This window comes from Carlito syrichta, unplaced genomic scaffold, assembly GCF_000164805.1.
Source record: "Carlito syrichta isolate Samal-C Ts95f unplaced genomic scaffold, Tarsius_syrichta-2.0.1 Scaffold314793, whole genome shotgun sequence".
NCBI classification, from domain to species: Eukaryota; Metazoa; Chordata; class Mammalia; order Primates; family Tarsiidae; genus Carlito; species Carlito syrichta.
This window is the reverse complement of record NW_007258889.1, coordinates 598,152-623,094: the sequence shown is the minus strand read 5'-3', so window position 1 is coordinate 623,094 and position 24,943 is coordinate 598,152. Positions and strand designations below refer to the sequence as shown.

At 49.5% G+C, this 24,943-nt stretch overlaps 2 protein-coding genes across 2 annotated transcripts; both read right to left on the bottom strand.

Annotated features, from left to right (window-relative positions):
* Positions 1-3,314: 3,314 nt before the first annotated feature.
* Positions 3,315-11,034, bottom strand: KRT32 (keratin 32). Its single transcript, XM_008071945.1, has 7 exons — positions 10,552-11,034; positions 9,818-9,900; positions 9,495-9,651; positions 7,727-7,888; positions 7,522-7,647; positions 6,560-6,780; positions 3,315-3,444 (listed from the first exon to the last, which is right to left on the bottom strand). Exons 1-7 carry the CDS (start codon positions 11,032-11,034, stop codon positions 3,315-3,317), a joined length of 1,362 nt encoding a protein of 453 aa, XP_008070136.1.
* A 9,091-nt stretch (positions 11,035-20,125) lies between these two features.
* Positions 20,126-24,674, bottom strand: KRT35 (keratin 35). Its single transcript, XM_008071943.1, has 7 exons — positions 24,204-24,674; positions 23,306-23,388; positions 22,955-23,111; positions 22,313-22,474; positions 21,904-22,029; positions 21,198-21,418; positions 20,126-20,273 (listed from the first exon to the last, which is right to left on the bottom strand). The coding sequence occupies exons 1-7, from the start codon at positions 24,672-24,674 to the stop codon at positions 20,126-20,128; spliced, it is 1,368 nt and encodes a 455-aa protein (XP_008070134.1).
* Between the last annotated feature and the right edge of the window lie 269 nt (positions 24,675-24,943).

The window sequence follows — 24,943 nt, the reverse complement described above, 5'->3', positions numbered from 1 at the left end:
AATCTTCATTTGTGGAGCATAGAGCTGAGTTTCCAGGAGGTCTCGGGCTGGTGGAGCATAAATGTGTCCCAAAGTCTATGCCCACTGCTTTTTAATCCATCAAATAAGAGAGACAGGCCAGGAAGGAGGGGAGCACCTCCAGCTGGGAAGATGGCAGCCTCTGTTCCTAGCAGGAATGGCCCTCCTGGTCCTCGGCTGTGGGGCTTGGTTTCATATAAAAAGCTTTAACAGGCATCTGGGGAATCAGACAGGTCTTGGCAAGTTGGAGTGACACATAGTGTGGTAATAGGGACCAGATTGGACAATCTGTGTGAGGGAAAAGGAGCCTGTGGAAGTCTCCAGGGGGCCGTGGGCTGAACTTCTGGCCTGCAAGTCCTGTGCAGTAGCTGCGCTCAGGGCCACGTTCTCTTACTGAGTCAGATGCTCTAAGGACGAGGAGATTCTGAGTGAGGTGCTTGCTACTTATTCTTTTTTAAAAAACCATATTCCCAGGAAGGAGTTTCAGCATCTCAGAGAAAACATCTCTATTCTCAGGGAAACAAAAGAAAGAAGAAAAGGAACCATTTATTAACCTGAAACAATAATAAACCTAGGTTATGCTTGGAGACAATATGAAGAACTTGGGGAGACCTGCTAAGCTTGGCGTCAAAATACTTGGCTTCCATTCCCACCTGTTGGTGTGTGTCTGTGAGCACATCTTTCCATCTCCCTGGGTCTGAGATGCCTCATCTGTAAAGTAGAGAAGGCTGGGCCAGATCATCTGGAAGTTTCCTTCTGGTTCCGACAGTCTAGGACAGCTCCATCCTATATGACTTGTGGCAATGTTGGAAATATTCTGTATCTGTGTTGTCTTGTTTGGTATCACTTAGCCACAAGTGGCTGGTGTGACTAGAGCACTAAATTTTTCCATTTTATTTCATTTTTAAATTTTTTTTTGAAAGCCTTGCTTCCCAACTCTTAATTCTTGCTCGGGGTCTTACTCTGTTACCAAAGCTGGAGTGCAGTGGCACAAACACAGCTCACCGTAGCCTAGACCTCCTAGACTCAGGCAATTCTCCAGTTCTCAACCTCCTGAGTAGCTGGGACTACAGGTATGCACCACCACGCCTCACTTTTTTTTTTTTTTAGAGACAAGGCCTCGCTATATTGCCTAGGCCAGTCTCAAACTGGGCTCAAGCAATTCTCCCACCTTAGCCTCCCAAAGTGCTGGGATTACAGACATGAGCCACCGCGTCTGGCCAATTTTACCTAATTAAAAATTAAACAGTCATATGTAGCCAGTGGCTAATGTACTGGACAAAACAGATCTAGGATTCTAGAACTATGATCTGGTCTGTTTGGTGTATGATGTTTACCAGCAGGGCACATCCTAGAAAAGTTTTGCACAGGGGCTGAAATTAACAAGGGTTGCTCGTTTGCATGCTGTTATGAGAAAATCCAATTAGCCAGAAGCCCCTCTCTTGCTGCATTTCAGTTCGTAGAAATTTTATCCACCAGGAGCCCCAACTTGCTGCACAGCATGTTTGTGTCCTTGCTGCCAGGCTAACGACGTGTCTGCCAGGCACACTTGTGGGATCTTGTCTGGAGAGCCTCTAGGCAGCTCCAGGAGCCAAACTGTTTTTCATCATTTCTTGGCAAGACCAGAGGGCAGATACTTAATAGAAACATCATTCAGCTCATTAAGAAAGGGAGATGTGTTTGGAGAGTGAGGTTCAGAAAGGTGTAAGAGACTCCCATTCCCAACTCTCTTCTCTGTACCCACCATGGCCAATCCACTGCCAAGCCAGGTCCTTCACTGTGTCTCTCAGCTTGACCCCTTATTTTTCCATGACCAAGGCCACCACTGTCTGGCAGACCCCCCCCCCCACACACTAATGGCCTGCCTTGCCCTCCATAGACATTCTTCAAGGCCTGTCTCAAATGCCACCAGCTACAGGAAGCCTTTTCAGATCCCCTCTTTGGTAGAATAGAAGAACGGTTAAAATAACACCACGGTTCAGCTAGACTTGGGTTTAAATCCTCGCCCTTGCATGTAACCTCGAACAACTGACTTAACCACTCTGTGCCTCAATAAGTTTCCCATGTCTAAGTGGACACAATGGCTACCTTACGAGGTGGTCGTGAAAACTGTGTAAGTTGATTTATGTTACATGCCTGACACAGCACTTGGTGTGTTATAAGTGCTCAGTAAGTGGTAGAAATTGTTATGATTGTTATTATTACTATTACTATTATATGGTTTTTATGGAGGAAGGGGCACCTCATACATACTGGGTAGCTCCCCTACCCCCAATTCTCAGCATCTGGATGGTGGCAATCACTTGCATTTTTTTTTTATATCCCCCATGCCAAGTTGCAGTTTACAAACAGTGAAGACTCTGAATTTGAATTGACTGAACATGTGTAGAGGCTAAAGGCCTCCATCTGAGTCCTGGGACCACCATTTACTAGCTGTGTGACTCTGGGCATGTTTCTTAACCTCTCTGAACCTCAGTTTCCCCGTGGATACAGTGGAGAAAATAACAGTATCTTCTTCATCCATTGTTTCAAGGACTGAATGAGGCATTACTAACAAGGCATCTGGGGACTATCACCTGGGCTAGCCAGCCTCTAACACAGAACCTGCACCTAGTAGATGCTCACTGAAGGTTTTCTTGATGAATAAATGATCCCATTGTACTCTAACGAGATATAGAGATGGGTTTATTACAGTATTAGTCTCAGTTACAGTAGTTTGGCCTGGGTTTTTGGCATAATTATCTCCCTTCTCTCTTTCTCTTTTATTACTTGGCTGTGGACAGATTGCTGGGTTTTAATTGGTGTATGACATGTGGGCTTTTTTAGTGAACACCTCTCTAGCCCCTATGGCTCAGAAAAGGCATAAAAATAAATATTGGGGTTGGCCACGGTCCTCTCGAGCCCCAGTGAGTAGAACTGGTTTGTGGATGGACACAGCAGCATAAGTGACAAACGGAGACAGACATATTGGCAGGGCCACTAAGGAGGGCTTTATTTGCCAGTTAACTAAGAACGCACGCTCTTTGGGCAACATAGATTCCCGGAAACCTCACCAAAGAGAGCAGTTTTCCCATGGAAATGACAGAGGCATTTTTGAAGTGACGAGGGCTGGGCGCCCCCTGGAGTATCCAACTCGTTGGGTGTGGTCCACTTCCTGATCCTGCTCAGGGTCTTCCTCGCTGGCCAGGGCTGGCCCTGCTCTTTTGGTGGCCACAGAACTGTGGTCAGGAGCAACCCGAGGAGGCATCAGGCTACCCAGCTCCTGGACTCCCTGGATCCACTGGCAGCAAGGGGCCTCAGTAGCGACCCGGGGGGCAGGGCGAGCAGGGCACATACACAGTGTGGGGCACGCAGACGGTGCGGGGCACACCTGGGGAGGGCGCACAGGGGGCACAGGCAGGCGTGGAGCATGGATTACAGGGCAGCCTGCAGGGGAAACCACAGCAGACAGGATTAGCACGGAAGACAGACTCAGTCACCGGGCCTGCTGATTCTACCCCACAGACGCCTCTCAAAGCCATCCATTGCACGCCTTCTCCACCCAGCTTTCCTGATCCCAGCTTCCACCATCTTTGCCCATGTTATCTCACAGCCTCCTAACTAATCTCCACAATCCCTCCTAACCACTGCCCACTTAGTTGCCAGAGTGATCTTCTACAGACACAAATCGCATCATGTCCCTCCCCTGCCTAAAACCTTCCATGGATCCTATCTGAGATTAGGATGAAGAGCAGTTTCTTTAAGACCACCTGCATGAGTCTGCTCCCACCTCTCACTCCCGCCTCATCTTATGGGTCCACTGCTCTCTGAGTTCCGGGGACTCTTACAGTTCCTCCACGGACCATGCTTTTCAGGGCACAGGGTTTGTGCCCTTTTTCCAACTTCCAGAACATTCTCTCCCCCCACCCACTCACCTAATCAATGTCTTCTCTTCCTTAAGAGCTCAGCTCAACTGTCACATCCTACTTGAAGCCTCCACTTATCTCTCTGTGCCAAATCCCCCCCCCACCCCGCCCCGTGGTACCCTGGACCTCCCTCTGCAGTGATTAGTAATTATTCTATGATGGTCTGTCTCCCCTGCTGGGCAGTGAGGTCAATAGCCATGCATGAGTCCCTGCATCCCTGGCATAGAATAGGTACTTAATAAGAATGTGTTAAATACGATGAAATAACAAATGTCTGTAGAATGAATACACGGTGAAAGGAAAAGGGGTAATCTCAGAAACTGATGGGCCTGAGTTCAAAACCTCAAAATCAGAAATAACAAACTGGCCATAGGATGGAGACCAAATTGCTCAGAGACCTATCAGGCAGCCTGAGGACCACATATAGCCTGAAATGTGTTAAATTTGCCTGGCAGTATATTTTCTTTACTTTGTTGAAAATATTTAAAAATCAGAACCAGGTGAAGTGGCTCATGCCTATAATCCCAGCACTTTGAAAGACCAAGGCAGGAGAATTGCCTGGGCCCAGGAGTTCAAGATCAGCCTGGATGACACAGTAAAACCTTGTCTCTAGAAAAAAATCAAAAATCAAAAAATTAGCCAGTGGGGTGGTGCACACCTGTAGCCTCAACTACTTGAGAGGCTGAGGTGGAAGGATCGCCCGAGCCCAGGAGGTGCACACTGCAGTGAGCTGTGATCCTGCCACTGCACTCCAGCCTGGATGACAAAGAGACCCTGACTCAAAAAAAATTTATTTTTTTAATCAGGAGAATTTAACATTTTTTTTAAAAAATCTAGCTTTCCAGCTTTCCCTTAAGCCAGAAGAAGATCCAACAATATGTACCTGCATCTCATATGGTAGAAATGGCCCCAGGAGCACAGCACTGCCCATGCTGGACGGGTGTGAGCTCCTTGGTTTTCCAAAGTCACCACATGACCTATGTCATTCGTGTATGTTAGCAGCCTGGTCTTTGCCAGCGTTTGACTTTGCAACATTTGCCCCTGGAGGATAAGTTCCAGAATGACAGGGCAACAAGGCTAAATGTAGACGAAGACCCTGCTACAATAGTGATTGACCCACCAGGTGTGCACAGCCCAGAGGAATCCTGCATCCAGAAGCCACTATGTCCTGCTGATTCCTTCTGCACCACATCTGGACTGATGCCTCCACTGCCCTGACTCGGGGCACAGCTGGGGCCTTCTGACAGTTTCTCTGCCCTGCTCTCCCTCCCCCTACTCAGTTCTTCCCACAGCTGTCAGCCCATCTTTCTGAAGAGCACCTTTGGTTTTTCATTAGACGGGGCCAAGAAAGGTTTACTAAGCATCTGTGTGCCAAGTACAGGGAATAAAAATGTATTTTATTGTCACTGCATTTCTAGATGTCTACCATCTAGTGGGGAAGATGGGTAGTTAAGAAAAGTCTACAATTTAGTCTTTAAAAAAAGTAAGACCTTCCACTCGCCTATAAAATAAAACCCTCCTCCAGGTGCAATGGCTCACACCTGTAATCCCAGCACTTTGGGAGGCCAAGGTGAGAGGACTGCTTGAGCCCAGGAGTTCAAGACCAGCCTAGGCAACATAGCAGGACCTCGTCTCTACAAAAAAAAAAAAAAAAATCAAAAAATTAGCCAGGAGTAGTGGTTTGTACCTCTTGTCCCAGCTACTTGGGTGCCTGAGGCAAAGGGATCACCTGAGCCCAGGAGGTCAAGGCTATGGTGAGCCGTGATCGTGCCACTGCACTCCAGCCTGTGTGACAGAGTGAGACCTCGACTCAAACAAAAATTTAATAAAAATAAATAAAATAGCTGAGTATGGTGGCTCACATATATAATCCCAGCACTTGGGAGGCACAGGCAAGACGATTGCCTGAGCCCATGGGTTCAAGCTCAGCCTGGGCAACATGGCAAGACTTCGTCTCTCCAATAAATCAAAAAATTAGCTAGGTGTGGTAGCGCATGCCTGTGGTTCCAGCTACTTGGAAGGCCTAGACAGAAGGATCACCTGAGCCCAGCAGGTCGAGGCTGCAGTGGCCGTGAGTATGCTACTGCACTCTAGCCTGGGTGACAGTGAGGCTCTGACTTAATTAATTAATTAATTAATTTAATAAAGCTCTCCCTTCCCAGCATGACCTTCATGAATGGGTTCTCCATGAATGGGCCCCAACTGACCTTACCTGTCCTGCTTCCCACCAGAATTCAATCACACGAAGCTATCTACCATGCTCCCAACACACCAAAATCTTCTCACCCCAGTCTAGTGTCCAGTCGCCTGTCTGTCTATCTCCCTAAACAGATGTAAACAATTTGAGAGCCGATGCCTTGTCTTCATCTAGCTCAGTATCTTCCATAGCTCCTGGCCCCTGATAGGCACTTGGAAGAAATTTGCCAACTTGGAAGGGGACAGAATGGTCTCCAACGGGACAGATTTGGGTAGCATGAACGCCACCACCTGGCTTTCTTCAGAGCACGCCAGTTTCCCAATGGCTTCTCAAGCGGCAAAGGCTTCCAAGCTGATGGTCCCTCCTTGGTAGATCTAGGTGCTTCCTACAACCTCCCCCAAGCCCTGCCCACGTCTCTCTTAGTTGGGCCAAACCGTACTTGCTGTCCTCGCTCTCCAGCAGGCCCCGGTACGTGTCGATCTCGCCCTCCAGCCGCGCCCGGACATCCAGCAGCACCTGGTACTCCTGGTTCTGCCGCTCAAGGTCACAGCGGATCTCAGCCAGCTGGGCCTCCACGTTGGTGATCAGGCCCTGCATCTGGGCCAGCTGGGCACTGTAGCGGGCCTCTGTCTCTGTCAGCGTGTTTTCCAGAGAATCCCTCTAAGACACAAGAAAGACATACCATGAGGAGGGAGCTGTCTTCCATTACCTGGCTCAGAAAAAAAACAAGAAGAGCCAGGTCTCTCCTTGGTGTGGGGAATGACCCTAGGACCGCTCCCTACCTAAGTCACTGCGGAAACTGAAGCCCAGAAAGGTCGAGTGGCTTGTTCAAGGTTAAACAGCCCATACGTGATGGAACCATGGTTTAAACCCAATTCCTAAATCAGATCCTAAATCCCTTCTTCTTTCTACAGCTTTTGCCTGGTTTCAAGCTTTAGACCTGAGGTTCCCCAAGCACCTCCCTGATGGTATCATTTGAAACAGTGGTTCTAGTGAGAGTTACATGGGAGCCCTTAAAAATTACCTATAACCAGTGCCCACCATCCCCCACCAACAAACTCTGGTTCAAATGGTTCAGAGAAGACCCTAGACATCCAGACTTTTAAAATCTCCATGGGAGATATTGAGACCTGTGGGTTTGGAACGGCTGACTATGCAGAGAGCAAGTTTTCTTGGGGAGTCATGCTTGACCGTGTCCACCTAACCCACTTCTGATTTGAAACGTGCGTCTTTTCTCTCTGAGCTGGATCTTACAAGAAACCTTCCTCCAGGGAAGGTCGTCCAAGTGGGCATCCATGGAAGGGCTATCTGGCCCTCCTCGTCCTCCTTCCTGGAGGCCTGCACCTATGCGGGGTGCTGCCTTGGATCCAGAGGGAGAGGCACCCACCCAGCAGCACTCACCAGGCTGTGCTGGGCCTGCAGCTCAATCTCCAGTGTGTTGATTGTGCGTCTCAGGTCAATGATATCCGACTGGTAGCTCTGAAGCTGCTCGGAGCTTGTGGCCACCTGCTGGCTGAGCTCCTCCATCTATAGAGGGGACAGGAGAAGGCTAAGAGTCCCTCCCTAGGGATCCTGAGCAGGCCAACGGACACTGTGAAAGGCCCACCTGCACATTGAACCATTCCTCCACGTCCCTGCGGTTGGTCTCCACCATGGTCTCATACTGACACCGCATCTCGTCCAGCACCCTGGTCAGGTCCACGGGGGGTGCAGCATCCACCTCAATGTTAAGGCGGTCCCCAAGCTGACATCGGAGGGCACTGACTTCCTGAAAAGGCACAAGAGTCCCAGGCAGGCATGAATAATCGCACAATCCCAGCTCACCTCCCAAGGAGACATAAAAAGATGCAATAAAAGATGTGAAAGATTGCATTAGAGAGGCCCTCTGAGGCCTGCAGTCCACTCTGGGGCATCTCATTGGTCTTTTGAGTTTAGTTTGACACCTCTGTAACAGGAAGCTCACTCCAACACCTTCTACCACTTTGATGGAAGTCAAAAGTAGTGTCAGGGTTTGTTCAATCCATTTGGGCTAAAATGAGAAACCCACAACCCCAGTCTTCCCAGTCACTCTCCCAGCCCATGTTCTTCCCAGAAGGAGCCTAGCTTGACTAATTCAAGGCCAGAGTTGGAATGGGCGCCTCCCAGGCTTGGCTGCCAAAGAGAGAAAGTTGTCACTGAGGCTGCCAGAGGGTGCGATAACTCCTCATTAGTGGCTTCTTGGTGCCGTTCCCGGTTCTCTGATTTCAATGGGATGAGTCAGGTGCCCTAGGGTGCAGGGTGTACGTGGTGACTGATAGTTATTTTATGCTTAAGCCTAAGGAAACCCAGCCAGGATTGGGAGGTACTTGTTCATTCAAATCCCAAGTCAAGAGGTTGAGAGTCACCAGGGAAGGAAAGGAAAACGCCATGGCTCAGGTGGACTTTGGGGAGAGAGGTACCCAGAGTAGACAGCTTGCCCTCCCAGAACTGGGAGATGAGGAAAAATCAGAAAGGAAAGGACTCGCCTGTGACTTCAGCTTAACTATATTATTTGCAAACAGAAGAAAGAATGGGAGGCCAGGCATGCCTGTAATCCCAGCCCTTTGAGTCAGAAGCAAAATGATTGCTTGAGCCCAGGAGTTGAAAACCAACCCAAGCAACATAACAAGATCTTGTCTCTACAAAAAAAATTTTAAAAATTAGCTGGACATGGTGGCATGGACCTGTAGTACCAGCTACTTTGGAGGCTGAGGCGGAAGGATCATCTAAGTCCAGGAGGTTGAGGTTTTAGTGAGCCCTGATCATGCCACTGCACTCCAGCCTGGGCTATAAAGATCCCCCAAACGCAAAAAAGAAGAGGAGGAGAAGGAGGAAGAGGAGAAGGAGAAGAGAGAATGGGCTAGGAGGATAGGGACCGAAAGAGGACAAAACCTCTACTGCACCCAGCAGCCCAGCTCAACTGAGATGGGCAGGCCATTTGATGTGAGTTCCAGAACTGGCCCTACCGCACCACCCTACCTCTGGTATGTGACTCTCATGTGACAACAAATGTAGCCGCTGTGAGTGAGCACTTAACGGTCACACTTGTCCAGCAAATGCAGAACAGAAGAACCACATTTCCAACCAGCTACCAAGTAGCGGGTACAAAACCATATCTCTGCCCTGGATCATTTCTGTGATTCATACTATATTCACTAAACTCTCACCATCACCCGAAGGGATAGTGTTAGACCTGTTTCACAGTTGAGGAGGCACAGAAAGGTTCCATAAATTGGGCAAAGGCACTGAAACAACACATGGCAGACTTGAGTTTCAATCCATGTCCATCCAACCCCCAGCCCCACGTTCTTCCCCGCTGCCTCCCGGGGCCTCCTTGGCACGACTTCCAGCCTAACCTCCTCATGGTTCTTCTTGAGACAGAGCAGCTCCTCCTTCAGGGACTCCACCTGGGCCTCCAGGTCAGCTTTGCACAGGGTCAAGTCATCCAAGATCCTGCGCAGCCCATTAATGTCGGCCTCTACCAGCTGCCGCATGGCCAGCTCTGCCTCGTACCTGCAGAGGTATAGGAGGAGGGGGAATGGGGGTTGCTGAACACAGAACTCAGGGAAGACCTTGAACTGCCAGCGCTTTCCAACCCTCTGTGAAATGAACAGAAAGCTGTCCCAAGAGTGTGTGGGGACAGGACCTTCCCTGCCCCCAGACCCCTGGCCAGACTCACTTGGTCCGGAAGTCGTCAGCAGCCAGCTTGGCGTTATCAATGTGCACGACCATCCTGGCATTCTCTGCCCTGGTGCACAGAATCTGAGGGTGGAGGTTAGTTCAGCGTGGGAAGAAGGAAAAAGAACCCAAGTGAGGAGGAGGCAGAAGCAAAGACTGGACTCGCCAGCCCTGCCACCAGCCCTGCAGAAGCTCCTCCCCCTTGGAACTCTGGGGGACACTGAACTGCGGGTGCCTACAGAACTTGATGTTTCTTTTTTAAGCACCTGAGGTTTCATAAATCCAAATTCCCCTGTTGGATGAACGCTCTGAGCAATGTAGAAGAGAAAAAAATCTCGTTATATCTGAAGTCATTTGTGGGATACAAGGATCCTTGACACTTACTGAAAACTCATCATGTTCCAGAGGATGTTCCAAAAACTTTGCCTGCATTGTTTCATGGAATCCTCTTGACAACCCCATTAGATAAGGATCATTGCTATCCCCATTTTACAGATAAGGAAACTGAGACCTGGGGAAGGGAAGTCATCCAGTGAGGTAACAGGAGCCCTGAGACCAGGTCCCAGGTCTCTCTTCACATCAAGGGCTCTGGCTTGGTGCTCAGATTATGAGATAACCCTGTGCCCTGGAGAGAGGTCTCTTTTTCCTGAATGCAGCTAACGAGATTCAAATCTGGAATGCCAACCCAACCGATGCCTTCCCAGAGAATCTGTTCGCCTCAGCACTCGCCCTCACCTTCTGCTGGAGCTCTTCTATGGTCCTGAAGTAAGACTGGTAGTCAGGGCACAGGGTGACCACCTGGGCCTGGCAGGCCTCTTGGATCTTGCCCTCTAGTTCTGCATTCTCCCGCTCCAGCTGGCGCACCTTCTCCATGTAGCTGGCCAGGCGGTCATTCAGGAACTGCATGGTCTCCTTCTCATTGCCATTGAAGGAGCCCTCACGGAACCATCCACAGGTGCCCATGGAGCTGGCAATGCCACTGACTGGCCGGCAGCTGCTGGGCTGGTAGGAGCTGGACAGGTAGGTCTTGGAGAAGCCGCTGGCTGGCCGGAAGGTGGTGGGCATGCAGATGGAAGACAGGCATGCCATGGGCTGGCAGACATAGCCCAGGCACAGCTCAGGCCGGCCACTCATGCTGCTGGAGCAGACGGAGAAAGGCCGGGGACAGCTCTTTACAGAAGTTTGCAAGCTATTGGTGACACAGCAGTTGGATGTCATGTTGGGGAGGCCCTTTCTCCTCAGCGGCAACTACCTGGATGTCGACAGATCCCACCCTGCCTGGGCCTTTTTATACTCTTGGAATGAGGGGGCTCAAGTCAGAGAGTCTTTGTGGGGCGGTATTGATGCATACACTCAGCCCCAGAGGAAGCTGCTAATTAATCTGTAATTTGGTCTCAAATGAGGAGTTCCTTTCCTCGTAAAAGAAACCAAGCTTATCATTTGGCTAAAGCAGGACTCTGAGCTCCTGTCATTGATCACCAGGGGACGGCTTTGGGACACATCTTCAAAGAGTCAACCCCATACCTGAGCCCTCATTACCCGGGCGGGGCTGTCAGGAGACCACCCCAGCCTGGCCCCATGCCACCATAGGCCTGGCACACTGCACCCCCGCCTGCTCCGGCCCTGAGAAGCCTGCAGGTCTGTGGGCAGCAGCTGCTCCTTTAATGAAAGCATTCCCTGTGGGAAGAGGCCTGGCCACTGAATGAGAAAATGCGTGGGTGACGAGAGCTGCACTGATACTAGCAGTGGCATAAATCCAGGGAGATGGGAAGAGAAACTTCAGAGGCTTCCTAACATGCATTGTCTTCTACCAAGGCGGAGAAAATTATAGCGGGGGAGAGAATAAACTCAAGACACTGATAGATCACTTCTCAGCCTTGTGGCTACAATCAAGTGTAATATCTCTTCTTATCAGTTGAATATCTGTTACGTCCTCTATCCGAGGACCATCTATTAAATGGGGTGATGGAGCAGGGAATTGGAAGAGGAGCTTGCTCTGTCCACTCCACACAACGACCTGGTATTGCAGGAACAGTGCCCCATCTCCAAAAGAAAAAAAAAGACACCAACAGAAAGCCCAAGTATCAAGGACATCCTTCCAACCGGACCTTCCTCTTGGAAAAGTAGACCAGTATCACGAACATCCCTGGGAGGCTGATGCTCCGTCTTGACCACCTGAGTCCTCCACTCAATCATCGCCAGACCATGTGCAGGATTGTTGAATGCATGATTATTGTTTGTTGAACAGACTGATCTAGAGCAATCAGAACAGGCTATGTTTTCACTTTTTGCAGTAGCAGACAGGGAGGGCTCCCTTCAGGACCTCAGCGCATGAAAGCCGTATGAATCTGCTCCCTTGAGAAGGATGCTCTGCAGCCCTGGGATGAGTTGCACCAGGAAACAGGGAGCAGGCGTCCCAGTCTAGAGGCCTTGGGTGTTCACTAAGGAAGCAACATGCTAGATGGGTGGGTTTTAGTTCTAGCTGTAAAAACTGTGTGCTCACCCGCTTCCCGTGTACTATGCATGTGTTATTACAGCCACTTTTTATTTACTAACCTCCACAGAAGAATTCTGGGATATGAGAACCTGTCTTATTTTTCATCCATTCCCAGAAGTATTGGTAAAAGGGGCAGAAAAGGGAACAAATCAGCCCTTCCACTGCATAAGAAGAATCAGGCTACAGATGCTGCCTCTAGGAAGACACTTTGCCTCTCTGGGTCTCAGTTTTCTCATGCAAATTGAAATAACATTGCAACTAATTCTCTGCAACAGCCATAAATTCCAGTGCCTTGTCTGGATCGCTGTTTTAGAGAAGATGGTAGCATCTCATGGAAAGAGCTGTGCTGGTGATACCCACTACGTGGAATGACACTCACCAGGCCACCCTTCAGAATCACAATCAGCGCTTTTTGAATGTATACAGGTGCCAGCACAGCGCTGGGTGCTTGGCATTGCCCATTTAATCCTCTCCTTGAAAACCTGTAAGTTAATTATTACTATTAACAAGCTGCATCAGTGGTTCTCACAGTGCGGTCCCCAAAGTAGCATCAGCCTCACTCAGGAACATGTTAGAAGTGAATTTTTCAGGCTCATCCTAGACCTTCTGAATCAGCAACTCTGAGGGCAGGGCCCAGCAATCTGTGCTTAGCGAGTCCCCCAGGGGGTCTTGAGAACCACTGAGGTAGAGGAAGATACAGGCATGCCTCGGAGAGATTGCCAGTTTAGTTCCAGACACTCAAAAAGCAAATATCACAGTACAGTGAGTCACACAAATGAGGTGGACCCCCGGTGTATACAAAAGTTATGTTTATACTATTCTGTAGCCTATTAAGTGTGCGATTGCATTGTGTCTAAAAAACAACATATACACCTAATTTTAAAATGCTTGATTGCTAAAAAGTGCTAACAATCATCTGAGCCTCCAGCGAGTTGGGGTCTTTTTGCCAGCAGATGGTCTCACCTTGATGCTGATGTCTGCTGGATGTATCAGGGTGGTAGTTGCTGAAGGCTGGGGTGGCTGTGGTAATTTCATAAAATAAGATAACAATCAAGTTTGCCACATAGTTGACTCTTCCTTTCCCAAAAGATTTCTGTGTAGCATGCGGTGCTGTTTGTTAGCATTTTATCCAAGGTAGAACTTATTTCAAAATTGGACTCAGGCTGGGCACAATGGCTTATGCCTATAATCCCAGCACTTTGGGAGGCCAAGGCAGGAGGACTGCTTGAGCCTAGGAGTTCGAGACCAGCCTAGGCAATATAGCGAGATCTCATCTCTAGCAAAAAAAAAAAATCAAAAACATAACTAAGTGTGGTGGTGTCCACCTGTAGTCTCAGCTTCTTGGGAGGCTAAGATGGAAGGATCACCTAAGCCCAGGAGAGCTCAATGAACTGTGATCACTGCAGACTGAGTAGATCGAGACTGTCGTGAGCTGTGATTGTGTCACACTGCACTCCAGCCTTGGTGGCAGAGTGAGATCCCGACTTTAAAATTGGAGTCAATTCTTTCAGATCCTGACACTGCTTTATCAGCTAAGTTTATGTAACATTCTAAGTCCTTTGTCATCATTTCAACAATATTCACAGCATCTTCATCAGGAGTAGATTTCATCTCAAGAAATCACTTTCTTTGCTCAGTCATAAAAAGCAACTCCCTATCCAGTCAAGTTTTATCATGAGACTGCAGCAATTCAGTCATGTCTTCAGGCTCCACTTCTAGTTCTACTCTTGTTATTTCCACCGTCTGCAGTGACTTCCTCCACTGAAGTCTTGAACCCTTCAAAGTCACCCATGAGGTTTAGAATTAACCTCTTCCAAACTCCTATTAATGTGGATATTTTTGTCTCTTCTTGTGAATCACAAATGTTCTTAATGGCACCTAGAATAGTGGATCCTTTCCAGAAGGTTTTTAATTTACTTTATCCTGACAGCCATAGCCTTAAGAAATGTATTTCTTAAATAATAAGACTTGAAAGTCAAAATTACTTCTTTATCCATGGTTTGAAGAATGAATATTATGTTAGCAGGCATGAAAACAACGTTCATCTCCTTGTACTTTTCCATCAGAGCTCTTGGGTAACCAGGTGCATGAATATTTTGAAAGGAATTTTTTTTGTCTGAGCAGTAGGTCTCAACAGTTGGCTTAAAATATTCAGTAAACCATGCTGTACCCAGATGTGCTGTCATTCAGGCTTTGTTTTTGTTTTGTTTTGTTTTTTATTTATAGACCACTGGCAGAATAGATTTAACACACTCTTCAGGGCCCTAGGATTTTCAGAATGGTCAGTGAGCATCGGCTTCAACTTAAAGTCACTAACTGCATTAACCCTTTAACAAGAGAGTCGGCCTGTCCTTTGAAGCTTTTAAAACAGACATTGACTTCTCCTCTCCAGCTATGAAAGTGCTAAATGGCATCTTCTTCCAATAGAAGCCTATCTCATCTACACTGAAAATCTGCTGTTTAGATAGCCACTTCCATCCGTGATCTTAGCTAGATCATCTGGAGAGCTCACTGCACCTTCTCCATCAGCACCTGCTGCTTCACCTGCATTTTTATGTCATGGAGATGGTTTATTTCCTTCAACCTCATGAACCAGCCTCTGCAAGCTTCCTCCACTGAAGTCTTGAACCCTTCAAAGTCACCCATGAGGTTTAGAATTAACCTCTTCCAAACTCCTATTAATGTGGATATTTTTGTCTCTTCTTGTGAATCACAAATTTTCTGGTGCAGCCTTCCTCACCTCTCTCAGCCTTCATGAAATTGAAGAGAGTCAGGGTCTTGCTCTGGATGAGGCTTTGGCTTAAGGGAATGTTGTGGTTGGTTTGCTCTTCTATCCAGACCACTCATACTTTCTCCATGCCAGCAATAAGGCTGTTTCACTTTCTTACCGTTCATGTGTTCCCTGAGGTAGCACTTTTGGCTTCCTTCCCTTTGCATTCACAACCAGGATGTTTGGTGCAAGAGGCCTAGCTTTTGGCCTAGCTTAGCTTTCAACATGCTTTCCTCACTAAATTTAATCATTTCTAGTTTTTGATTTAAAGTGAGAGATGTATGACTCTTCCTTTCACTTGAGCATTTAGAGGCCATTGTAAGGTTATTAATTGGCTTAATTTTAATATTGTTGTGTCTCAGGGAATAGAAAGACTTGAGGAGAGGGAGAGAGATGGGGAAAGGTCAGTTGGTAGAGCAGTCAGGACACACAACATTTATCAATCAAGTTCGCCGACTGACATGGGCATGATTCGTGGCACCCCGAAACAATTACAATAGGAACATCAAAGATCACTGATCACCATAACAGATATAGTAATGAAAAAGCTCAAAATACTGTGAGAATTACCAAAATGTGACACAGAGACTTGATATGAACACAGGTCGTTGGAATAATGTCGCCAATAGATGTGTTCGACTCAGGGTTGCCACTAATCTCCAATGTATAAAAACCATGATACCTGGAAATACCATAAGTTGAAGCACTCACTGTACAACAAGGTATGCTATATATTTTACAGCTGCCACCAGAATTCCGCTTGTGGAAAAAAAAAAAATCTGTCTTTCCTTGAAAAGCTACAATAGTAGGTTCTTGGGGTCAAAGGTGGGGCCCGGCTCCTTGATTTGGGAAGACATCAAAGGGAGAAAGGGGAGAAGTTGAAGCTCACAGGACAATCATGGAGGAAGGAGTGAGAAGGAGAAGTAGACGGAAGCTGGGAGCAGCAGCACCTAGAGGGTGCTAAGAGGCTGTCACCGTGTGGTGTGGCCCCAGATGCTCAACATGAGCAAGGTGATAGAGGGAACAGCATCGGTCAAAGCCAGAAGACCACAGTTCCAGCCAGAATGCCGGATCTGTAGTGTGTCCCATGGGTAAAGAAGGGGAAACTGGGCAAGGCACCCACAGAGAAAGAGGGGGCACAGTTGGTTCCCAGACCAAAATCCTCCCACTGTGGCCCAACCTCTCTGGGGACAAAGCAAACTATCGAGCAGATAAGTTCAGGGAGGGAAAGGAATTTGAAGAATCCAGGAGAAAAGATCTTTTTGAACAAGGTTAGGTGGGAAGCACACTGGGTCCCAGCCCAAGACTTTCGACCTTCCTCCATTCCCCTGCCAAAAATTAGAAGCTCTTTCTAAAAATTAAAGTTTAATTTTTTTTTTAAAAAGGCAGATAAACCCCAGAGGAAAAAAACTTACAGAAACTGAATTTAGGTAGTTTTACCACTCAAAAAGCCAGCTTACCAACCTGCCTGCCCGCATAGCACCTTCCATCGGCTTTTCAGTGTTTCATCATTAAATATAAAAAAAGGATGGCCTGATACTTGAAGGAAGCCTCCAAGATTAAAAACAGAGACAAAATAAAACAAACAAGATAGGAAATTGAGGAAAACAGAAACAACGCAGAATCCAAAACTCTCTATTTTTAAGTGTTAACCTCAGAGATAAATATTGCAGTTATAGCCATGAAACAAGAGCTGAGTGTTATAAAAGAAAAACAAACTGAATTTTAAAATGACATTTTAGATATAAGAATACGATCACTAAAATTGAAAGCTTAGATCTAATGTTTAAAATTGCAAGACAAAAAAAAGAAATTGAAAGACAGAGACAAGGCAAAACTCAGTAACAGTCAGAAGTATAATAGCACCAAGCACCAATAGCACCTGATAGCACCATGTTTCACGTCAGAGCTGCACTGGGCCCTCACCCTCTGCACTGTGTTGCCCAAAGACCCTGCACCCGATGGATGAGCCCTCAGCCCTGCTGCACATTAGAAGCACCTCGAGAGCTTTCAGAACTCCCAACACCAGACCATATCCCAGACCAACGAAGTCAGAAATTCTTGGGTCAGAGCAGGCATCATATTTTTATAAAGCTCTCCAGGCCTTTCCAACGTGCAGGCAAGGTTAAGAACATCTGGCTGAGTGGAAACAGTATCATAATTAACAAGCACAAGTGAGTGAAGTAAATAATCATTAGAGGCAGGGTAACACATGATCTGTCAGCTCCATCTTGGAGGGAGCTGCTGGGATAGGCTTGGAAGGGGCTTGTGCTACAAAGAACATCATAAATAAGAGCATGACATACAGAAAACAGAGGTGACAGGGGCCCATGTGCTCGAGAGACATTCACGTGCTACTAACTGTGATATCCCCACTGACTTTGGTGGGGGTGATGAACCATGTGACTGCATATCCACTTCGGCTGGCCTGGCCTGGCCTGGGCATGACTGACTGGAAGGAAACCTCAGAAATGAAACCCTGGGCAGAGAAAGAGTGGATGCCTACCCTCAGAGCAACCCAGTCATCCTTCCAGCTAAAAGAGAGAGTATATACATACTTGTGGGGGGAGGGGGGAGAGAGAGAGAGAGAGAAGGGGGAGATAGGGACAGAGACAGAGAAAGAGAGTCTCACTCTGTCACCCAGGCTGGAGTACAATGGCACAATCAAGGCTCACTTCAGCTTTGAACTCCTGGGCTCAAGCGATCCTCACTCCCTTAGCCTCCCAAGTAGCTGGAACCACAGGCACACCACCATACCTGCCTAGTTTTTTTTTAAATAGAGATGACGGTCTCACTATGTTTCCCAAGCTGGCCTCGAACTCCCAGTTTCAAGCATTCCTCTGGCCTCAGCCTCCCAAAGTGCTGGAAAATCAGGTGTAGTCCACTGTGCCCAGGATAAGAGAGCGCCAATATTAATGACCAGTCTTCAAATGCCCAGCCCGTACTTCACAGTGTAAGTGTCATGTTCTCTGTTTTACTGAGGAGCAAACTGAGACTCAGAAAAGAACCGTGACCTGCTAAAGTTCCCATATGTAGTGAATGGTGGGGTGGGGATGTGAACCCTGGTCCATCTGACTCTGTATTCAGAGCCCACGTTTGTTACACTGATGTGAAGACCCCCTTCAGCCAGTCTCCTGCTACCACTGAGGTAGAAAGGAAAAGAAGGAGAGAGTGAGCCCCCTTCCTGCCCCAATCCAAACCTCCCTCTCCCGCGGACCAGTCCTGCCACTGGTGCCTAAAACACTGCCTTGCACAGGGGGACATTCAGGAAGGGTTTGTTGAATGAAGCAAATGCTCTTGAGACCACCCTTTGGGGTGCCTGAGCCTCAGCAAAATCAGTCAGGGAGTTCCCAGAAGCCTGACCGAGGTGGCCGTGGATGCCAGGAGGAAGGGAGCCGGGAGAAACCAATGGCGCAGGCCCTTCTCTAAGGGAGGGAGATGAAGGAGTCTACAGACGAATCAGAGGGAACTATACCAGGCGCCCTTAAGGGGCGGGTCTTGGGCTTGCCTTGGTCAGCACCTGTCACCAATCTGTTCTCTACTTTGGTCCTGTGACAGCTCTCTCTGAAGTCCCTTAGCAAGTGCCCTCGGCTTCTTATGGGGAGCACGTGGCCATCTGGGGACAGGCCGCCTTCCTGTGGAGCTTGCTATTTGTCTAATCTGCTTGGGGAGGACATGCTGGATACAGATAAGAGCCTTTGGGCCACGGTGCTGGGAGATCCCACCCCTATCTTTGGAGGCCCCTTCGTACGCCTCAGCAGATGTAAGAGCACACAAGAAGGCAGACACAACAATGTGCACAAGACTCTTAAGGATGAGAATCGAACCTCAGGATTAGGGATGAAAGTCCCAATAGTGGGCTCACTCTCTGTCTCCTGCTTGTGGTGGGCTGTGGACTGTTAAGGGAGTTGCTGAACTGGGAGGGTTGGAATGGAAGGGGGTGATGCAACGCACCCAGAAAGGACCCTAGGAGACTGGAATCCTCCCTTCTTCATCCCCCTTAAAAGAGGGCCTGGGTTGCTGCTCTAATGAGGACCACAGGCATGAGGCGAATGATGTGGTCTAAAATGCTTCACATGATACTGATCTCAGTTTCTTTTTTTTTTTGAGTCGGAGTCTCACTCTGTAGTCCAGGCTGGAGTGCAGTGGCAAACTGCTCACACTGCAGCCTTGACCTGCTGGGCTCAGGCAATTCTTCCACCACAGCCTTCCAAGTAGCTGGAACTACAGGCGTGCACCACCACGCCCAGCTAGTTTTTTTATTTATTGTAGAGACAAGGTCTCACCACACCATGTTGCCTAGAACTGGTCTCCAACCCATGGGCACGGGCAATCCTCTTGCCTCTGCCTTCCAAAATGTTAGCATTACAGGTGTGAGCCACCACACCTGGCCTAATCTCAGTTTCATCCATCCTACGCTGGGATCCCAGGGTGACGATGAATACAAAGAGGTACATCAGTAGAGACCTGGCAACACCTGTCACCACATTGGAATCTTGTAGAAAGGCCTTCATCATGGAAGCCAAGTGAAAAATCTCACTGTAGGCCTCTACTCACCCCAAACAGTGGCATAGTGACTCTGTCATCCCAAGGGCCACACTGGGTCACATATTCCCCATTCAACTTCCCAGATGTCACCCCCTGAACTCACTAGAGACACAAACCAACAACCTGAAAGGTGTGATGTAAGCACTGGAAGCCAGAGTAAATGCATTTTATTGTCTTGCCAACAGAAGGCCTCTATTGCCTTTCAGAACTCTCTGGAACAGCACCCAGAAGGAAAGCCTGACCCAGGAGGCTGCCTGAGAATAACCCCGGTGCCCACTGAAATGATGAAGAGTTCAGACCTTTGGGGGCAGCCAGTCTTAGTGACAGGCTCTGAGAAACTCTGAGTCATACATTTGCAGGAAGACCTATCATTGCCAGACCCCGGCCCCGAGCTCTGTGTGGAGAGAGTGGATTGCGTTGCAAGGGTTAGGGTTGGGTGGAGGCCAGGTCCAAGCCCTGGAGATAATGGCCGTGGCCTTCAGGGTCAGCCAATCTCAGAACCGGCCCCCAGGGCAGGGCACACAGATGGGGTGGGGGCTGCAGGTTGTGCGAGCTGTGCCAGAACCACAGGAGGCCACAGGAAGGCAGGGGACACATGGCTTGGAGGGCGAGTAGTCAGGGGCACATGGGTTACAAGGAAGCCTAGGAGGAAAAACAAAATCAGATTACTATGATTTTTCACTTGTTGTCTCCAATAACTCAGAGTAAATCCCAGAATATGCAAACTGGAAGGCACCCTAAAAATCACCTAATCGGCTGGGCTCAGTGGCTCATGCTTATAATCCCAGCACTTTGGGAGGCTGAGGTGAGAGGATTGCCTGAGTCCATGGGTTCGAGACCAGCTTGGGCAACTTGGCAAGACCTCATCTCTACAATAATCAAAAAATTAGCCAGACGTGATGGCGTGTACCTGTAGTTCCAGCTACTTGGAAGGTTGAGGTAGAAGGATCACCTGAGCCTAACAGGTAGAGGCTGCGGCAGCCATGAGCGTGCCACTGCACTCCAGCCTGGGCGACAGAGTGAGACACCATCTCAAAAAAAAAAAAAAATCACCTAATCAGCCGGGTGCAGTGGCTCACATCTGTAATCCCAACACTTTGGGAAACAAAGGCAGGAGGATTATTTGAGCCCAGGAGTTCAAGACCAGTCAAGGCAACATAGCGAGACCCCATCTCTACAAAAAATTGTAAAATTAGCTGAGTGTGGTGGTGCACGCCTGTGGTCTCAGCTACTCAGGAGGCTGAGGTGGAAGGATCACCGGAGCCCAGGAGGTTGAGCCTATGGTGAGCTGTGATTGTGCCACTGCCCTCCAGCCTGGGCAATACAGTGAGACTCCCGACTCAAAAAAAATTATCTAATCCTGCCCCCTCATTTTACCAAGAGGAAAACAGAGACCCAGAGAGAAAAATGGCTTTTGCTGGAGTCATGTGATGAGTTTGTAACAAGACCAGAACTAAATCTCAGGGCGCCTGACTCCAAATGCCCAGCTCTTTTTTGGCACCATGCTGTTTCCTCAGAACTTTGTAGACTGTATTCAGAAGACAGAGAGCATGCAGTGACACTCACTTGCTGTCCTCGCTCTCCAGCAGGCCCCGGTACGTGTCGATCTCGCCCTCCAGCCGCGCCCGGACATCCAGCAGCACCTGGTACTCCTGGCTCTGTCGCTCCAGGTCACAGCGTATCTCGACCAGCTGTTCCTCCACGTTGGTAATTAGGCCCTGCATCTGGGCCAGCTGGGCACTGTAGCGGGCCTCTGTCTCTGCCAGGGTGGACTCCAAAGTGTCTCTCTGTGAGAGCAAGGGTTGGTAGGGAGGAAGAAGTCTAGAAGCCAGAGAAGGAGCAAGGGAGAGCCATCTGGTCCCAGTGAGGCCTCAGAATCCAAGAGGGAAGCTCCAAGGATCCCTCTGAGTGAGGATGAAGCACATCCAGATATCTCATTCTAGATGAGCCAATTAACCCCTGCAGCTTCCTTGATCTAAGATATCTCCCTATTCATGTCAACTCCAAGTAACAGATAATTACTCAGAAGATGTATTTGCTAACACAAACATAGGAGCCACTGCCCAGACATGTCAGTTGCCACAGGCCTCTTGTCTTTTACCACTGGGGCATTTGGGATCAGGGCAGGGCCTCCATTCCCTCTTCTCCACACAGAGAAGCCCTATTGCTCAAGAATTTGAACCTATGGAGCCTGCCTGTGGTCAGAGCATGGGAGCTGGGGCGTCTGTGTGCTTCTAGGCTTGATCCAGCTCCACTCCATCTCCGGACTCACCATGCTTTGCTGGGCCTGCAGCTCAATCTCCAGGGCGTTGACCGTGCGTCTCAGTTCAATGATCTCCGCCTGGCAAGACTGCAGTTGCTCCGAGCTGGACACCACCTGCTGGTTCAGCTCCTCGGTCTACAACATACACACACACAAGTCCTGGTCAGGAACACTAGGGACTCTGCTTGAGAGCTCTGCAGAGACCGGTTATGGTCACGAGCCAAGAAGGACCTTCCAGACTACCCAGTGCAACCCATTCATTGCCCACTTGCTCAGAGGACCACAGCCCACCCAAGGCTGCACAGCAAGGTCAAAACAGCTGGGACTCAAATTCAGTCTTCTTGACTCGGAGTTCCGGGCTCCCTTCTGTGTGACCCACCATGTGCCTCTGCTGCACTGACTGTTTCCAGGTCCCTACCTGGGTGTCAAACCAGTCTTCTGCGTCCCGGCGGTTATTCTCCACAAGGGTCTCATACTGACACCTCATCTCATCCAGAACTCGGTTCAGGTCAACCGGTGGGGCAGCGTCCACCTCGACATTGAGGCGGTCACCAAGCTGGCAGCGCAGTGCATTCACTTCCTGTGGCACAGACCAGGGTCAGCACTATCTGTCCTAGCTTGCTGCCTCTCATATCATCTGTTCCCTATGTCACCTGCTCTTCATGTCACTCTCTCATTCTCACCTCCTCCCCATATCACTTCCTCCCCATGTCACCTCCTGCCCATGCTCACCTCCTGCCCATGTCACCTGTTCCCCATGTCACCTTCTCATTCATACCTCCTCCCCATGTCACTTGTTCCCTATGTCACCTCTTCCCCATGTCACCTGGTCCCCATGTCACCTGTTCCCATGTCACTTTCTCATTCTCACCTCCTCCCCATGCTCACCTCCTGCCCATGTCACCTGTTCCCCATGTCACCTTCTCATTCATACCTCCTCCCCATGTCACTTGTTCCCTATGTCACCTCTTCCCCATGTCACCTGGTCCCCATGTCACCTGTTCCCATGTCACTTTCTCATTCTCACTTCCTCCCCATGTCACCTCCTCCCCATCCTTACCTCCTCGTGGTTCTTCTTGAGGCACATCAGCTCCTCCTTCAGGGACTCGACCTGGGCCTCCAGGTCCGATTTGCACAGGGTCAGATCATCCAGGATCCTGCGCAACCCGTTGATGTCAGCCTCCACCAGCTGCCGCAGGGACACCTCCGTCTCATACCTGCAGGCACAGAACAAGGCCCCTGCATCTGCAACTCCTTTTCATACCTAAGTTGGATCTATCCCCAGACTGGCCAAGTGCTGTGAGTCCTGCCTTCATGCTACCATGACAGAAGGCAGCCAAAACCCTGAGTCCGGGCATCCACGGGTCCGGTTCAATGAGCCCCTAGCCACGGGGCCAGCAGGACAACTCACTTGGTCCTGAAGTCGTCAGCAGCCAGCTTGGCATTGTCGATCTGTACCACCAGCCTGGCATTCTCCGCCTTGCTGCACAGGGTCTGTGAACATAAATAAGTTGTTTCAGTGCAAGGAGGAACTTTCTGCTGGTTGGAGGTCCCCAGAGCTGGCAGGAGCTGCCTCTGGGGGAAGAACATCACCCATCCTGGACTCCTGGGGCTCCATGAGCACTTGAGGACATGTCATAGGGATCAGACCATGGACCCCTGGGCTCCCTCCCAATGTCACGCGGCTGTGCCCTGTGACCGGGGCTAGCGAGAAGGGCGTGAACATGCAGCAGGCAAGGCCCAGCATGGTGGAACAAGGCTTCTTCCTGCCATCCTGTCTCCCAGGCCTAGTGGGGCCCCAGGGCAGGTTCTTGCCAACAGTGTGCCCTGAGAGCCTCTGGTCATAAATGGTCCTTCTCCGAGCCAGCTGTGATTTTCAGAAGTTGTAGAATGGGAGAAGAGGGAGAAAACTTCTCTGATCGGCGTTTGCTTCCCAGAGTTACTTATGGGAAACCTGAGCCACACTAAATACCTCAGATCTGATCCCCTCACCTTGAATAAGTGAGAGAATGAAAACTTAGAGAGTCGGGTGGTGGCACCAAAAGTCACACAACTGGTTAGTTCACAGAGCCCGTGTTTAAACCCTGGCTCCACTCACAGGCATCTGGGTCACTCAGCCAGCCTGAGCCTCAGCATTCTTATCTGTATAATGGGCTAATGATACCTCCCTCATAAGGTTACTGGGAGGGACAAAAGAGGCCACAGAGGTGAACACACTCGGTGACCTCCCGAGTGCCTCATGAGAGCAGAACCGCCAGTGCTGGGGACACCAAGTCCCCGGGATGCCGAAACCACTCTGAGTCTCTCACCTTCTTCTGGAGCTCCTCGGTGGTCTTGAAGTAGGACTGGTAGTCAGGGCACATGAAGGGTACCTGCTGCTGGCACCACTCGCGGATGCGGCCCTCCAACTCCAAGTTCTCCCGCTCCAACTGGCGCACCTTCTCCAGGTAGCTGGCCAGGCGGTTGTTCAAGAACTGCATGGTCTCCTTCTCATGGCCAGTGAGGATGCCCTCCCCAAACCAGTCCCCACCCATGCTGTAGCTGGTGGCGAAGCCCCCGACGGGGAGGCAGAGAGCAGGGAGGCTGCTGGCCGCCCGGTAGCTGCTTCTGCCCAGTCCGGTGGAGCACGCAGAGAAACTCCGGGCCCCGCGAGAGAGACCAGGGAGCTTGCAAGAGCTGCTGGAATTCATCGTGGACACGCGAGTCGAGACCCCACCAGCCCCTCCTGGGCTCTTGAGAGACCCAGAAGAGAAACCAGCCTGGAGGCATTTGGAAGCCATGGCCTCAGTAACCTGGGTGCGAGTGATGGGTCTCTGGGTCCAGACACCCCCAAAGCAGAGATCCTCCTCAGCCCGAATTTATATCTCTGCCCCAGTGGGCGTTGGTTGGCTTTGACACAGTGTTTTCACCTCATTAAAGTTAATACCACTTTCTATCAAAGCCCTCATTAACCTGTTATTTAGCTTTTCGTGAACAGTTCCTGGCCTCGTAAAATAGGAGCCCCGTTGGACTCACCTCCACGACTCCATGTCACTGGAAACACCAAGTC